The sequence below is a fragment of the Filicampus tigris genome, chromosome 10 (genome assembly GCF_054856515.1).
Source record: "Filicampus tigris isolate MCC_2025a chromosome 10, RoL_Ftig_1.0, whole genome shotgun sequence".
Taxonomy (NCBI): domain Eukaryota; kingdom Metazoa; phylum Chordata; class Actinopteri; order Syngnathiformes; family Syngnathidae; genus Filicampus; species Filicampus tigris.
This window is the reverse complement of record NC_141226.1, coordinates 12,813,946-12,831,214: the sequence shown is the minus strand read 5'-3', so window position 1 is coordinate 12,831,214 and position 17,269 is coordinate 12,813,946. Positions and strand designations below refer to the sequence as shown.

The 17,269-nt window shown below is 40.1% G+C and overlaps 2 protein-coding genes across 2 annotated transcripts in view; one reads left to right on the top strand and one right to left on the bottom strand.

Moving 5' to 3' along the window:
• yes1 (YES proto-oncogene 1, Src family tyrosine kinase) overlaps positions 1-9,555 on the top strand; it is a 121,916-nt gene extending 112,361 nt beyond the window's left edge. Inside the window, exons 9-13 of the mRNA XM_086042643.1 lie at positions 1,014-1,193; positions 3,598-3,674; positions 4,829-4,982; positions 5,080-5,211; positions 7,961-9,555. Of these exons, the coding sequence (XP_085898769.1) occupies positions 1,014-1,193; positions 3,598-3,674; positions 4,829-4,982; positions 5,080-5,211; positions 7,961-8,169 (752 nt within the window). The 3' untranslated portion in view covers positions 8,170-9,555. The remainder of the gene's footprint in view (positions 1-1,013; positions 1,194-3,597; positions 3,675-4,828; positions 4,983-5,079; positions 5,212-7,960) is intronic.
• On the bottom strand, positions 9,280-16,438 carry clul1 (clusterin-like 1 (retinal)). Its single transcript, XM_086042644.1, has 9 exons — positions 16,336-16,438; positions 15,071-15,223; positions 13,761-13,909; positions 13,285-13,455; positions 12,028-12,460; positions 11,586-11,705; positions 11,303-11,502; positions 9,818-9,993; positions 9,280-9,723 (listed from the first exon to the last, which is right to left on the bottom strand). Exons 2-9 carry the CDS (start codon positions 15,165-15,167, stop codon positions 9,705-9,707), a joined length of 1,365 nt encoding a protein of 454 aa, XP_085898770.1. The 5' UTR covers positions 15,168-15,223; positions 16,336-16,438; the 3' UTR covers positions 9,280-9,704.
• Positions 16,439-17,269: the final 831 nt, after the last annotated feature.

Genomic DNA, 17,269 nt, shown 5'->3' with positions numbered 1-17,269 from the left:
TTTATTTATATTTTCATTTACATTTTATATATTTGTTAATATTTATTGACATATTTATTAAAAGATATATCACTGCCTCTTGTTTTTTTTAATTTATTGCATTGTTTTTAAAGTGCTTTGTTACGGCTTTAGCTGTTATGAAATGCGCTATATAAATAAAATTGTGTTGTATTGTAGAGTTCAACTTGTTTCTCAGTCGAGATTTTCAACAAGAAGAATGTCACTGCGTCTGTGTCAAGATTTCTGCAACTCGTCGTAGTTCTGGGCTCCTCAGAGCCGCAGATACGGCAGCCCGCTGCTCTAGTTTGCGAGCCATCATGTCCAAAGAGTTGTTCTTGCGCGTGATTACGTCCATAATTAGTTTGTGCACGGGCAGCTCGAGCTGTCTTTATTTAGCCGTCAAAAGTGCTGCTGCTGTTGAGCATCGGTGAAAAAAAGAAACTATATTGACACGTCCAAACAAACGTGATACGCGGCCAACTTTGGACCATCTGCACTAGCGTTGCGTTCATTACCTGCACGATAAGCACTTAATGTGTGGCTCAAAGCCAGCCTCACGTATCGCTACATCCATGTTGCGAGCGTTGTTGGTCACAACAGCGACTCCGTGATTTGGCCTCGGAAGTTCCCTTTCGGTGACAACTCCTTTTAGGACATCTGCTATATTCATCCGGACTCCAAAACACCGTCGAAAGAAAAGAGATCTCGTGCTGTGCAGGGACGAAAAATCTCGTGGCGCTCTAATCCCGCGAGATCTCGTAGCACAAGGTCTCGTCCCATTCCTAGTACTTAAGTCAGTACTATTGCTGGATGGCTGGTTAGATAGGTTCTGTTTGTCAAAATTCACATATTTTCAAAACACTTGCACCCGCGACCCGATCCCGGAAAGGCGGGAGATAATGGTTGCATGGATTGATGCAGAACAATGTTTATTGTAGCAGTTTCATGTGCAAGATGCTTTCATTGTCTTTATGATTCTTTGTCTCCCCCCCGCCCCTCCCCGTTTAATTCAGGCACCTGGAACGGTACAACCAAGGTGGCTATCAAGACCCTGAAGCCAGGCACCATGTCCCCGGAGGCCTTCCTGCAGGAGGCTCAGATCATGAAAAAGCTGCGACACGACAAGCTGGTGCCTCTCTATGCCGTGGTGTCTGAAGAGCCCATCTACATCGTCACCGAGTTTATGGGCAAAGGTCAGTCCCCGATTGTGTTCCTGATCTCTGCCAAGGCAAAGCACGGCCATATCGTGTTAGCTTAGCCTTCTTAGCATCATACTTTATGCTAGGGCCGGGCAGTTAGGTGAATTTTAATCATGCTTTTGATTTCTGCCTCACAGGTTAATAAAAACATTATAATCCAAGAAAAATGATTTGCCAAATGGTTCGGTGTGTGTATGCGCGTTCCCGTGCTGTGATTGCACCCTGAATGCACCGTTTTGCTTGCAGTAAGCGTGTGACATTTGTTCTTTTGCACTCCCTGAGCATGCTTTAAGCTGTTTATTGATACCCCAGTTGGAGTTTACTGTAAAACGCCAACTATTAACACACAACAAAAATAATTACATACATTGGATATTCAAATACAAGAAATAGTTTTAGGTATATTGACGGCTTAATACTAGCAGTCAATGGAAAACCCAAAAGTTCACACACAATCGCTGTAGGAACACATACAAACAGGTCAAATATAACAATACTTACAGGCATACGTTCTTCCTAAATTGTGAAAAACAAGTTATTAATAAAGGTCACCACTTTCTTCTTCTACTCTTTATCTTCTTATAAATGTATCCCCTCATTTTCACCACATCTTCATTATGTTGAATATTATTCGAAAATCGGAAATTCGTAATGGTGGAAACAAACTTTGGCAGCCACATAAGATAACCTTACCATCCTCTGTTTTGGAAAAGTTTATCCACAGTAATTAAGTCTTCAGGTATTAAGTGGCGACTTTCACAAGTTCCTTCAGCAGTAGAAATGTGACACATTGAATTCCAGCTAGTTTTATTCCACCCACGCCTGATGACTAAAGTGCACTATATAAACTCTCGGAAAGTATCTCATTCCAGATGGATCACCACTGCCTTACCCAATTCTGAACTTAATGCTTATATCTGTCTATTTGCATGTACATTTCAATCACCATATTATCCAATGTGGCCGTGTTTACGCTGATGCTACACCTGAAACAGACCACATGTGCACATGCCCAAATTTCACTTAATGACCACACGTGTCAACACCAGGCAGCGACAACACCGAAGAAAATAAAACAAACACGATATACAGTGCTCAGCGTAAATGAGTACACCCCCTTTGATAAGCAACATTTTAAACAATATCTCAATCAACACAAACACAATTGGCGAAATTCTGCCAAGACCATGTTTAATAAATGTGTTTATCAAATTAGAACATGAAAGTAAGATTATCAATATAAGTTAGATGGCACATTTTTTCAGTTTTACTCAAATAAGGGTGATGCAGAAATGAGTACACCCCTCAACAAAAACGTCTACATCTAGTACTTTGTATGACCAAGTCTTCTAGGCATGGAATTAATATACTGGAAACATTTTGTGCATCAATCATTTCCCATCATTCAAGAATGACCTCTTTTAGATGCCATACGGTTTTGAAGCCATCTGTTCCAAAAACATTTATCTTGGTCTCATCACTGCAGACTATCGAGTCCCAGTGGTCTTCATCTTTGTCAACATGTGCCCCGGCAAACTCTCTGCGCACTTTTTTTTTTATGCCTGGCCTTTAGAAGAGGCTTCCTTGGTTCACGGCACCCATGCACGCCATGCCTCTGCAGTGTATGCCATTTTGTGTCACGGGAAACAGTCGCCCCAGTTTGGCTTTCTACTGACTTCGATAACTGCAGTGAACTTGCGCGCCGATTTTCTTCAACCCTTCTCATCAGAAGACACTACTGTCGAGGTGTTAACTTCCGCTGATGACCTTGATGTCTCTGTGAGATGGTAGCAGTTTTATCTTTTTAAAATGTTTTTTCAACTTTTACCGCAGTACTCTGACTCATCGGTAAAGCTTTTGTTGATCTTCTTTTAGCCTCCAACTGTTCTGTGAAAATAAATTATTTTCTTTCACGGGTCTTGTGACATTTCTCTTCCATGTGGTGCCATTGCCAACAACATGAAATGGGAAAGGATTTTCTTTAAGTAACACCCATTTATAGTCAACTGTCTGCGTGACACCTGTGTAATGAAAAATCAGACGCATTTGTGGACATTTGTAGTCAAAAGTCTAGCTTTGCTCCAGAGTCTCTTTTTGCATCACCCCAATTTGAATAAAGCTGAAAAAGTTGTTCTCTAAATTACATTACTTTCATGTTATAAATTAAACACGTCATACAAATGTAGTCTTGCCATCATTTTGGAAATTGCTTTTATTGACATTTTGTTTAGAATGTTATTTTTTACGAAGGGGGTGTGCTCATTTACGCCGAGCACTGTATACTACATATATACGTACGTGCGTGCATGCTTGAATACATCCATAAAAATACGTAGCGAACACAGTATCATCATATCACATGATCATGTTTTAGTATTCATCCACTAATCTCTTCCAGGTAGTCTACTGGACTTCCTGAAGGAGGGAGATGGCAAATACCTGAAGCTGCCCCAGCTGGTGGACATGGCCGCACAGGTAGGATGCAGAGACACGCCTCTGCTTGCTAAACCGTGAAGGAATATGTGTGACAATAAAGCTTGCGACGTCAGGTTGGCTCAAGTGCCATGCATGGTTCTCCATGCAGGTTGTCATATTTATTTAATCTCCAACTTGACATCCCTCTTGGCTTTCTGCCACCTCTCCGTGTGCCTCCCGTCATCCTCCAACACTTAGCTGCATGCGGAGCCTAAGCGCTCCAAATGAGAGAGCCACTTAACTCCCACGATGCCGCCGTCGCGTGCTACGCTCTGCTTTCACTTTGCTCTGCCACCCTCCTCCCTCGCTGGGCCAGGTTGAAAATGAAGACGGAGGGAGGCGCCTGGCGGTCGCTCGCCTCCGAGGGATTTGGCAGACAAAAGATGTTTTGAATTATTAGGAAATGAACAAGCCTGCATGAACTTGATTACCACTAATGCATGGTAGAACGAATGCTCTAATGTCAAACATATTGCCGGTCAGTTTCCGAATACGATTTCTCACATAGGAACTAATGGGAACTGTTGCCGTCTTAAAACCTTTATTATCTGTGCGGCAATGTTTGAAGTAATATTTTAACAGTGAAACACTCGAGTCTTAAATTAATAATGTATATGATATTGACTGTTCGGTATTCATGAATTCACAAATTCACTTATTGTCAGCAAGTTGCTGAGTAACTCACGTGAGCTGTCCGTAATCTGCAAAGATATCACAAGATTGCGCCCAAACCTTTGGCTCATGGGAAAGTAGTCTGCGCTGTCAGGGAAGTACAGTGAACCCTTGCTATTGTGGAATTGATAAAATCTGCAAATAATTTATTCCCCCTCGAAATGGGATTCATAATTGCCTACAGATGCCACAAGATGCCATTAAACCAGTTTATTCAGTAGCTGAATCATCCAAAATAATCAAATCGCCTTCATATGAGGCTCATCAATAGTATTAGCTAGCATACTAGCCGACGCGCTAGCACGAAGTGTGCTAGTGACATCATACACGCTGTAGTCAACGCCGTCCTATCTCTATTTCATTTTATCGCTCATCTGAGATCGTCTAGTGCGATATGCCACGGCAATATTTGGGGAGTCAAATTGCAAATTGAACAACCTCAACCAGACTCCACCTACATGGTTCCGTCCGTTTCCCCGTAGATTGCGGACGGCATGGCCTTCATCGAGCGGATGAACTACATCCACAGGGACCTGCGAGCCGCCAACATCCTGGTTGCTGACAACCTGGTGTGCAAGATCGCCGACTTCGGCTTGGCCCGGCTCATCGAGGACAACGAGTACACGGCTAGGCAAGGTGCGTTGTCATGCCAATTAATCCTAGAGGGCGCCCAAAAAAATGAAACCTTCAGAACCACATTCACAGTTTCTAACTGACTCCCTGGTCGTTCCAGGCGCTAAATTCCCCATCAAGTGGACGGCGCCAGAGGCAGCTCTATATGGCCGCTTCACTATCAAGTCAGACGTGTGGTCGTTTGGGATACTACTGACGGAACTGGTCACCAAAGGCCGAGTGCCCTATCCAGGTGAGCCTTTGGGCCTTTTTCACTCGCACGTCCCACAGAAAGTGCGCCGTTAACAGACCATGAAATAGGGGCTGTCACAGCTACCAAAGTTTTTTCACATGCAACTTCCCGGTCACAGTTTCTGATTATTTTTTTATTTTTTATTTTTTTAAGTTCCATTGTATTGTTTAAGATGGGTATTATTATTTATTATTATTATTATTATTATTATTACCACTTGAATGTAGCATTTTGGTGACAGAACACTTGTTAGTAAAATAACAAACTGGAGTGGCAGCGGGCAGTGAAATGAAGATAAGTACTGTTTATTTTCTCTTGATTCTGTTCCGTTTTAATCAGCAAAGTTGCTGCCGTGTTAAAAGGCACTGTTAGGAAAGAATCTGTTCAGAGACATACATCGTCAAAATCGTTCTGTAAATGCTGTAAACATCTAATTTTTCAACAATAGGTGCGGCTTGTATAAAGGTGCACCTATGTGTTGTTGTTGTTTATTTTTATTTTTATTTTTTTCATTATTATTTTTTTTTTTTCAATAGAGTGTGTGCGGCTTATATTAAGGTGTGGCTTAAAGTCCGGAAAATACGGTATTGCATTATATTTTTGTAAGACTTACATTTTGTAAGATGTGTAGCTTTTTTTAAGTACTGCACATAGGGATTGATGTCACCATTTCTTTCAGTGTGTCCACTTTTTTTTTTTTTAATTTCAAAGTTTATTTTAGGTTTGTTTCTTAAACAAGCATTTTTTAAAATACAATCCTTAAATATAACTGTATAGAACATATTTTTTAATATTATAAATTAGTTGTTTTTAATGTATGTCCTGTGAAAAACATGTTCTTGTGGTTTTTTTTTTTTTTTTTTTTTTTTTTTTACATTAATGGGGTTTCCGTTAGACATCCTGTTAATGTGAAAATTTTTAAAAATTAAAAAATTGGACACGTGTTTTTCACTGGACAGCAACGATATATAAAACATAAAATATATTGATTAAAATTAGTTGATCAAATTTTTAAAAAAATCTGACTGTTTATCTTTTTTGCAGGACATATTTAGATGAAATCTTATGGAATTGGAATGTTAATTTCTGTTCAAGCAAGCAATTGTTTTTATTTGTATTTTTTTTACTAATGCCAACTAAGTTCAACACATCACTAAACATGCTCAGAAGCACAGACATTATTTCTCTGCTAAATGTGATAAATTAACTTGTATATTTTTTAGTGCTTGCTACACTTTTTTTTTTCCCATCCAAAGTAAAATTATATCTTGAAATCTTACATCACGATTAATTGCAACAATTCCCATGTCGCTCTGACGACTGTAACGTTGAAAAAGAGGACTGGACTGCAGCTTGCAGTGATCACAGAGCCGCCATATGGCCGACCTGACCGCCATCTGGCTCATGTGGCCTTCCCAGATCCACAGCGAAAACATCCTTCAATGTAATTAATTCAACTCCATCTAGAAGGACTTCTCTTCCTTTCTATAGTCGTGTTGACACAGCTGCGTGGAAACCCATGGTTTTTTTTCCCTTTTTTTTTAAAGATATCATATAAGATTGCTGATGGATCGCTTTTTAACACCGCCGCCATTCTATTATCTAATTCCGGCTTCCCTGGTGCGTGAGATAAAGGAGACCCCCACCCCCGAGCCATGTGCTCTGGCTCCTAACCTCACAATGAGTCTCCTCCTTGCAAGGCAATAATGTCACACACGGGTCACCGGTGCAGGGCCTTCCTGTCTTTGGGAAGAAGCGTTCTGCTTTTTTATAGAGGAGGAAGAGGACAAATGGCAGGCAGCAAACTATGAAATGGAACCAAAGTGAAATTCTACCCATGTTGTATCGGATGACAAGTTTTTGTCCCCCTACTTGTGTATGTTTTTGGCAGTTAAGTTAAGCCGTATGGGACAGCTATGCATTAAATGGCTGGAAACTAGCCCATATTAAACTCTTTGATGCTAGCAATGTGTTTTATATTTAGAAAAGTGGCATGTCAGTGTTTATGCTAACATGAAACAAACCCACATTAGCTGACGTGTGTGTTTCAAGTACAGTATGTCCAAATCATTTCTTGGAAGCATTTACCAAATGAATGTGGGGTATGCAGAACAAGGAAACATTTAAAACATTTAGTGTTGCACCAAGTGCCAGTACCGTATCATGAATTTTAGGGGCAATAATTACACAATCCCATAATTTCCTAATACCTGTACTTGGGGGCTATAGTGCTCCAACTCAAGTTAGACGGGGCTGATTCGCAGTGCGTCAGGTTAAATCCTTCCCTTATGAATAAACAAATAAATATCTCAGTCTGGATGTGTACTTTGCTACCTTCACAGCCATCTAACTGAACTAGCATTGTTTGCTTTTTAGAAAGGACAATGTGTGCACATTTTAAGATGGCTCCCTCGATCGCCTCCGTTCACTCTAGCCCAGCCCAGCCCGACCCGCAAATGCTTGTAATTGAGTATTTGTCTTATCATTCGTAAAACACTCAACCTTTGTAGAGGATCTTAACAGGAGTAAACAAGTTTTTTTTTCTTCAGTTGTTTACCAATTTTCAAAATGTATTCATTATTCCAATAATCTTTGTTTGATTTCTCTTCTTTTTTGACAACTTTTTTGGGGGGGGGGCGGAATATTATTGTAGCAGGCCTAAGAGTCATATTTTTCCGCCAAATTGGGCCAACACCTTCACTGTAAATGGTATCCTGGAAGGTCAACCCGGCGCTCTTGTGGTTTGCAGGAATGGTGAACCGAGAGGTGCTGGAGCAGGTGGAGCGCGGCTACCGCATGCCCTGTCCCCAGGGCTGCCCCGACTCCCTCCACGAAATGATGCGCCATTGCTGGAAGAAAGAGCCCGACGAGAGGCCCACCTTCGAGTACATCCAGTCCTTCCTGGAGGACTACTTCACGGCCACGGAGCCCCAGTACCAGCCGGGCGACAACCTGTAGACTCGCAAGAGCTCATCTTGGTACAAAACAGACTGGCCACGACACTGTGATCAACACCAGAGTAGTTAGTCCTCATTTCACATTGATGGCTATACTTGCAAGATTTTTTTTTTTTTACACAATGACTCTTTCACACAACTTTCCTCGCTTTTTAAAAATTTTATTTTTCAAAAATAATTCTTTGATATTGGGGAGTCCCGATCTGTCATATGTACAGTAGTTTGTTGTCAATGACTGTAGGCTGACAAGTTGTGCTTCTTTTTTAAAATTTTATTGTGGACGGTGCAGATGGGGCTTGATGCAAGAATGTACAGTATGTGCAGGGAAAAAAATATTTTGGCAAGTGTGAACAGGTGGATGAATGACATTTTTTTTCTCCATTATTCTCATGCTTCTTTGACACACTTTCTCGGTTATTTTAATCACATCCAAGTGCAAAAAAATATCAAACATTTAAAAAAAATGTTTAGGATGGATATAGTCTGTGACTACCAAATTTATTTTTGTTTTATTTGTCAAAGACTGATCATTTCTGTCTTTTTTATATCAGTAATTGAGATCATTTAATGCCATCACAAAGAAAAGCAATTTTCAATTTTTAGGATGGGAACTTTCCTCTGACCTTTTTCTTTAGTAGTTTATTTCTGTCACTGAGTATTACTGTCATTAGCGTTTGCACTCTGTCACATTTGAGGAATTTGAATCATGCCGAAGTCTTTTGTTTCGGTCTTTTTTTCAAACACACTTTTACATCAGTTATTTTAATCACGCCCAAGTGCAAAAGGAATGTCTAACGTTTTTGTTTTGTTTTTTCATTTGAGATGGGCATTTTTCTGTGACCATGGAATTATTTTTCTTTTTTTGGTTTTAATCAAAATATCAACATTTCAGTGACAGTTTTGCAATGGAAGAGTTGCACAATCCTGTATAAGGTCTGATTTGTTCATGATGTGTTCACATGTATGTCTGAGAAAGAAAAGAATAATGTAAGTGCATCAGTGACAGTGGCTTACATTTATATTTGTCAGCCACTTACACACCAGACTGAAAATTTCACTGTTCTGCTTAGTATGGTTTTGTTAGTGTTAAGGCCACAAAACATCAAGTTAATGTTTTTTTCCACAAAAACCTTTATTTTCTTATTGCTATCCTTTAACTGTCGGTACAGAGGTGCATGATGGGAAAGTTGCGTACGAAAGCCAGCGGTTCAGACAAAGATGTGAACTTTTTATTGTTTTGAATTTAATTTCTTTGTATGTTTGGCTGTGGAGAACCTAATATGTGACTGTTCCTAAAGGTAGGACTTGAAATAGAGATGGAGAAAATAAAGGTAACTAATAGAATTTTTGTACAGAGAAAAATAAAACTTTTACTTGAAAAGTTGAATTTGACTTTGCTGTGTTGAAATCCTAGGGAAGTTTCTACTGTAAACATCAAAATTTGGATTTGAACATTTGGATATGGAAATGGCATATTGTGTTTTTACTGGGAGCTGTTGAATTTCTGCATCTCTATAGAGCTCCGTGATTGGCTATTTACTCATCCTCGTGGTACCTGTAAAGCAACGGCACAAATGCAAATACATTACAATACAAGTTGAAAACATCGCAAAACATTCCTGTGTCTTCTAAAATGTCACACCCATTACCTGAATATCTCCTTGTACTTGTCCAGGGCCTCCTGGGCCACATACTGAATGAAGGTCGGGTCCTGTAGGTTCAGCTCTCCCGGCACGGAGAAGACCAAAGAGGGAGAGTTGAGGATGGTCACCTCCACTTGGGTCTCCCCCGCCGACAGGTTTTTGTCTTCGCTCTTTGGCACCACCTGCAGACCAAAAAGGAACACTTGAGGTGCTGTACACATTGGACATCATTGGGGACACCAATGACATACAACGCACTTCAGCTGAATGGTTTTGTTTTGTAGGGGTGGTTGTAGTCTGGGGTTTGAGCTGAATAACAGTAACAAGGTCACGTGAGACTTCCACAAATCTCGTGGGATTTGAGTGAGCATCTTTAGCAACTCCATTAAGTGTAATAGTGTGTTGGTCAAACCAGATTGATTTTAGAGTAGTACAACGTAGAAAAGGGTCTGGTTTGTTGTATAAATGTATTATTAAAATTGTCGTTTAAAAAAAGAAAATCCTTGACATATTTAAATTCTCTGTTGATTTTTGTAAATGTATGAAAATATTATTCATCTATATACGGTTTTGTTAAATAATGGATCATTGAAAATTGTGAATACATATAACCAAAGCATACTAAAAACTTTATTTCGCACGTATATGACAGTTAGGAATGTTAAAATGATAAAACATCTGTCCTTTTAAAGTTGGTGGAGACAATTGTGTGAGACAAAACTTTGTGTTAATCAGGCTTTGTCAAAGGGTTAACAGTTTATTCACTTTATTTTTGTTTTATTATATGGTAGCGAATAGTTTTTCATGTAAATTACGTTTAAGTATTTCAAAATCTTGTTAATACCGTAAATAAAAGATGGAGACAGTTTACGTGTCAGTCAAAGCTCTTCAAAGGTTACATATTTTAATATTAATTCTTGGGGGAAGAGGGACCAAGTCCTGCCTCCAATAGTGAAGATTTGTGAGTAACTGACAACTGCCCAAAAAGGTTTGGAATTGCCTTTAGATGCCACAAGATGGCAAAGACTTCAGCTCCTCAACTCAGTTTGATGAAAAAGAAGAAATCTTATTTCAGCCGTCATATTATTAATGATAAATAGCAATATTTTTCTAAATTCCTTAAATAATATAAGATGCTACAAGATGGCGCCATAGCAATATTTTTCTAAATTTCTTAAATAATATAAGATGCCACTAGATTCGTGCCACAGCAATATTTTTATAGCAGACATGGCTTTGGCCTAAGCCCAAAACAGCGAATAGGGAAGTCGTTCAGCAAAAAATGGAGCATGGGTTCTCTCCACAAATTTGTTAATTTTTTGAGCCACTGTATAGCAGTTAGCCTTTCAATGTAGTTTTCTTTAAATGAACTCAAATGACACCTCACGGACACTGCTTCTACCTTTCATTTGTGCATTCTTGTTCATTTATCCATGAATCGTTTGTGTAGCAGATGTTCGACGACAACCCCTTTGCGTCTCCTCATCTCACCCTGGTGATGCGAAAGATGTTCTGAGTGTCCGCCCGCGCCACCCAGCCGAACTCGGCGGCCATGTTGCCCAGCCAGCCAAGCGTCTCGTCGGCGTGGCGCCGCACGATGGACAGGACCTCGTCGTACTGCTCCCTGGACACGCCCAGCAGCTGCGAGACCTGCTCGAGCTCCACGTGCAGCTCCCTCACGCTGGGACATTCTGCGAGGGGACGCAATGACGACATCAGCCTGTGGAGGTGGAGGTGGGTGGTTGTCGTGGCGTGGCGTGGCGTTGCGCTTTACCTGTTAGCAAGGCCCCCTGGCAGGCTTCACACTGGCTCTGCAGCTGCCAGCACTCAGACGACTGTTTGCGCAGGTCTCGGCACAACTTCCTGTTCCGCAGCAGGCGTGGGAATGTTTTCTCTGCAATCCAACACAAGGGTGGACGTTATGAGCACATTACAACGGTTTTCCCCCAGTTAATCATTCACTGCCATTGACGACTTTTCTTGTCTTTTCACAGTCCAGCTATTCAATCCCAGGAATTTATTTATAATTTTTTCAAACGTTAGGATAAAAGAGGGTCTGAAAATGTCTGGCAGTGAATGAGTTAAAAACAAAAAGTACAGTAACCCGAGTTACAACAAGCACAACTATGGCAAATTGGAAGCAGGTACACCAGACGGATGGACGATGCTAAAAATCGCGAGGCTTTTTTGCGGATGCCTTCTGTGCTTCCACTCACCTCTCCTGTTGTCTTCCTCCTGCGCTGCGTGGAGGCCATCAAACGCCTGCGTCACCACCGCCCCAAACTCCTCCACCACGCTGCGGCCAAAGTCGAAGAAGGAGTCCAGCACCTCTTCCAGGCCCACCCCCTGCAGGAAGCCCGAGTCGCGGGCCGGGTCGTCAGGGGCCGCCGTGGCGCTCGGCAGAGGGGGCCCCCTAAGGAGAGCCCTGCGGACCGCCAGGTCCAGCCCGTCGCTCATCCTGGAGGCCAGGGCCGCGCTACTGTTCACCAGCAATCCCACTTTGCGGCTCAGGCGGGTGAAGGCGTCCTGGATGCGGACCACTTCGGCGTCGGGGCTGTCTGGGTCCTGGTTCACCAGGATGTCGTCTGCTTCCACAGCCGGTTCGCTGAAGCTGAAGCGTCTCGACACACGCCGGAAGAAGTTCTCAACCTGGCATGGGAGAAGAAGACCAAAAAGTTACTATTTAAGGGACTCTAGTGAAGTTGCCTTTTTTTTTTTTTTTTACTGCTTTTCAAATGTATAGTAAGTATACTGTAGGTTATCCTTTTTATAGCGTCCTCATTGTATCCCACATTGCATTTTGAAAAGCACTTCCCAATATGCAGCATGTTGACAGATGGAGAGCAAGTCTTAAAAAAATTGGCTTTAAACCATTTATTGCCACACCCGGGTTACTGTCAAACTGTACATTTAAAAAAAGAGAATTACAACTGTGTATTTAAAACAACCACATAGCTTAACCTGCAGTAACACAGGTAGACAGCCAATGTAATAATATACAGTATGTGCAATATATTCTTTATCCTGTGCTGATGAACTAGAAGAAAGGCGTTCAAATGCCTCAATGATCATTATGTCTGCCTTAATCTGCCCTCAGGTGGGCACACCAGAAAGAGCAGCAGAATGGCCACCAAAAACAGTTTCATTCTTTTGGATTCTATTTAATTTTGCCATTACTGCATGATTTTATAAATCACAATAGTACGCAGTGTTCTTTTTTCCTCGTTGGAATACACATTCCAAAAGTTTTTGTTTTGGAGAGCATGTCTGGAACCGATAAATGGCATCTCAGTTCATTTCAATGGGTAAAGATTATTTGAGATCCACTTAATAGTGATTAGGGAGAAATTACTAACTCTTCACTCACATTTTTGTGAACTATATAACTTCTTTAGTCCAATTTATACAAATCCCTTTATAGTGAGTAGAGAATGAGTGAACGATTCTGAACGCCGCCCAAGGGTTTGTCCTACTTTGGTCTGGAACGTCGCGAAGCCTCTGCGGCAGGTGTTGGTGAAGAATGTTTTACACGCGTCCTCTAAACATGGTCTGCACTCGTCCCACTCCGACTGCAACGAGGCCCTGCACTGCTCCTCGGCCTCCTGCAGCTTCTCCGTCACATCCTGAGCCAGTTGCGCCGCTCCCTGGTGGAAGGGAGGAACAACAACAACATTGACTCGCCCTCTTTCAGTCCTCCAAAGCAGTGGTTTTCATCCCCAAAATATTTTTCTGTCATCATAGGAATTTGACATGCTTGGGAAGAGATGCCCCCTTTTTAATAAAAGGCTTAATTTTGAGAATATTGTATAGGGGCAAGGCAATTTTAGAGAATACTACAAAGGCATTCATGTCTTTGTTCATCTAGCTATGCCAGCAACATATTGAGACAGAAAAAGTAATGTAATGCTCTTTCATCAGACAGCCGAAGGTAAGATGAGTGTGTATCCACCTTTTTCTTGTCGCCACTGTGATGCAGGGACTTCATGAGGTGCTCGTGCTTCTGCTCGTTCCTCCACATCACCTCCCTCATCTGCCCCACGCCGTACAAGGCGCGCTTCACTTCCTCGCCTACCACCTTCTCTCCGGCCTCGGACAACTCTGACAAGACGCAACGGAACCTTCATCGGTCTGCGTGTGTGTGTGATGCTCTTTTCCCCTTTTCTGTCCAGTAATTTACTTTTTAATAGCTTCTATGTAAATAGTTCTGTCTTTCAATTGCCTACCCATCTGTTACGGGTGAAATTTAACAACCAAGTACAGTGGTGCCTTAACATACGAGTGACTTTTTCGGGTTACGGACGGCCGTTCGACCGATATGTTTGCTTTGACTTGTGAGCGCAGACAAGAGCTATGAGCACTGTATGGTGGCTGAGAACTCAACTTAACACACGTAAGAGCAAGCAGCACTTTGGCAAATGGTGAACAAGTCTTCAAAAAAGAGGCAAAGTTTATTATCAAACTAAAGAATTACACTTTGTGCATTCAAAACAACCACATAGCTTAGCCTTTAAGTCTGCTAGCTCAACGCTAACAATGTCATCTATGTTGCGGTCCTATAATAATATCCCTTTAAGCAACGGGCTGAGTGTAACAGCAGTCAATATTAGTTATGCTTTGCAAAGAACAACTCATAGTGTCGTACTGATGAGCTAAGAGGAGTTTATGAAGGAGCAGCATTCATGGAATGCATTGGGACAAAAAATGTTTAATTACATTAAATTATGTCATTACTGTACAGTAAGTTTTTATAAAGTACAATACTCTGGAGTGCTATTTTTCAATTTGAGACATGAGTGTTTTGAGTTATGAGCATTGTCATGGAACAATTGAAACTCATATCTCAAGGCACCACTGTACATCTTTTGTGAGTTGCCTATTTCCTAAAATGTGTCTTGAATGTGAACTATTATGCAATTTCAATTTGTAATTTCCTAATTGTAATTTTTTTCTAATTAGCTCTACAAAGAGTTTTTCCTGCGAACAATTTGATCATTTTGGATGAGTGGACATCCGGGGCCACTTTCAAGCAGTGGTTGGAGTCTGACCTCCGGACTACACTGTCTGGAAAATGATCATTCCATGTCAATATGATGCCAAAACAGCCATGGCCATGTATTTTGGTTGACATCCCTGTTGTCATGTCGAAAGCCAAAGGGTAAGTAGAGCTGCATCGAGTTTTGTCGGCTGCACAAATTCACATTACCTAACAGTTTTAGATTCTGCTAAGCGGCACAAAGATAATTGGGTGTAAAATGTCACCTCTCAAAGTGTCCTCTGAGGTGTTTCCGTCCTCCGAGGCACCGCTGACAAGCAAGCCCAATGACGCCAGCGCAATCAGACTGAGCACAACCTTCATTTTGTTGCTTTTACACTCCCGTAAGGTAGGAGCCAAAAGCCTGAAAAGACAAACACCTACGTACACACGCACACACATGCATACACGTCAACATTGTCCAGCTATTTTGATCCAGAGGGATAATAGGATTTGAGTTTGTGGACAAATTCCAACACTTGAGGGCGCTCAAGTATGAGGATTTAAAAAAAAAAAAAGGAACGTCGTGTCAATAAAACAGAGTATTTAGTACAGTATTTATGATGTTTAATTACATTACATTTTATTGTATCTATTTGTTATGAATTAATGTGCATATATTAGTATATTTTATTTTTAATTATTTTATGAATTATATTTTCTTATGCATATTATAAACAGAATGATTTTTAGCAGGTCAAAATGTTAGAATGAATAAAATAAAATTATTAAAATGTTTGTTTTTTTAATTATTTCTGTTTTATTACAGTTAACATAATAGTTGATATATTTTTCATTATTACCCACTTCAATGATTTATATTTTACTATAGTTAAATTGACGTGAGATATCAGATATCTTTTTTAAAAGTATTTCAAATTGTATGAATGATCATTTTCTCATTATTAGCATGTCGTTACAATTAATAAAATACTTATATAAGTATAAGTACAATGTTAATTATTTTAATTAATTATATTTTGTTATAGTTAAATGAATGCTATAAGTAAGATATTTTGTTCATGATTTCTTATTCTAATTCTATTTTACTACAGTTAAATTGCTATATTTAATGCATTTTTATTATTATTTTTTATTATTTCTAAATGTATGAATGATAGTTTTCTTATCAGCAGGTAAAAGCATTACAATGAATAAAATAATTATTTAAAATGTTATTTAAATTGTTTTTTTATTATAGTAAAATTAATGCTATATTTTTTCATTATTTCTCAATTCAATTATTTCTATTTTACTGTAGTTAAATTGATTCTATATTATGTTTTTTTTTTTAATTTAATTTAAATGTTTTTTTTTCTTCTTCTTCTTTTTCCCTATTGATATTATGAATTGAAATGATCTAATTTCTTAAGACCTTATGATTTATCTGCCACAGGCAGTTGGTTAATTTAGTGTATTCAGTATGCTTTATTTTATAAGCAGCCTCATTGAAAACATTGGTAACACACAGGTTGGAGGAAAGATGACTTACCAGCCTGAAGAGCCGTTGACTGACAGAGTCAAGAAGAACAAAACACTTTATGTGGCTGGTTTGGAGCGTGCCAGATCTATTTGTGCTCTTTCTCCTCAGAGCGTGATTTGTGATCCTATTAGCGTCTTTGCTTAATGTCCATGTCCGCTAATCCCGCATTCAACATGCTGCCCGCGGCCGACAAGGACCGCTTTGTTTTCCAAGCTTTTACACAGCATGACAAAAGTTTAGGAGTTACAGTATGATGGAGGGTGCATCTTGGAGTGTGTTCTTAAACACCAAACTCATCATAGCATAATGGTGGGTCTTCCTCCAAACTGTTCACAGAAACTTTTGAAAGCATCCAATTGTAATTTTGTGCTTCTGTGTTTCCTAAATGGTGGATCTAAGTTAGACTTTGACAGGCTGATGGCTACACTGTTCATTGGAACGTCTCAACTCTGAGCTAATCAGTGTGGCACTGATATTAGTCATTAATGAAGCGTATATATATATATATATATATATATATATATATATATATATATATATATATATATATATATATATATATATCTTGAAGCTGATGACCGTATGTAAAAAATCTGCTCTGCTCTGTTCGCCTCTTAAGCATCTGGAATGTGATGGTGGGGGTTCTTCCCTGCCGGCTCAAAAATGTGCCCCTTTCGCACGCCGTGACCCGCAAAACCAAGTGGTCCTGGCATGGTAATCAGAACCACGTCGGGCCTACGGCACCTTGTTGCTATCACCGTGCAGGGAAGAAGCTTGTGCTCGTACTCACGTTACTGCTGGAGGACATGCATGGAAAATTCATAAAGAGCGAGCACATGGAATCATTTCTTGTCAAACAGATAACACCAAATCTGTTCTCATCGTGATGAGGCTGCACAGTAAAAAAATAATAATTTAAAAAATACAAAAAAACTTTGCAACT

What these genes read in the sequence shown, in the direction of transcription:
- clul1 (XM_086042644.1), bottom strand. Translation starts at nt 15,167, where the DNA reads ATGAAGGTTGTGCTCAGTCTGATTGCGCTGGCGTCATTGGGCTTGCTT. An exon ending in CTCAGAGGACACTTTGAGAG is followed by an intron (nt 13,910 to 15,070) that starts GTGACATTTTAC and finishes GCGTCTTGTCAG; the next exon opens with AGTTGTCCGAGGCCGGAGAG. An exon ending in ACATCTTTCGCATCACCAGG is followed by an intron (nt 9,994 to 11,302) that starts GTGAGATGAGGA and finishes TTTGGTCTGCAG; the next exon opens with GTGGTGCCAAAGAGCGAAGA.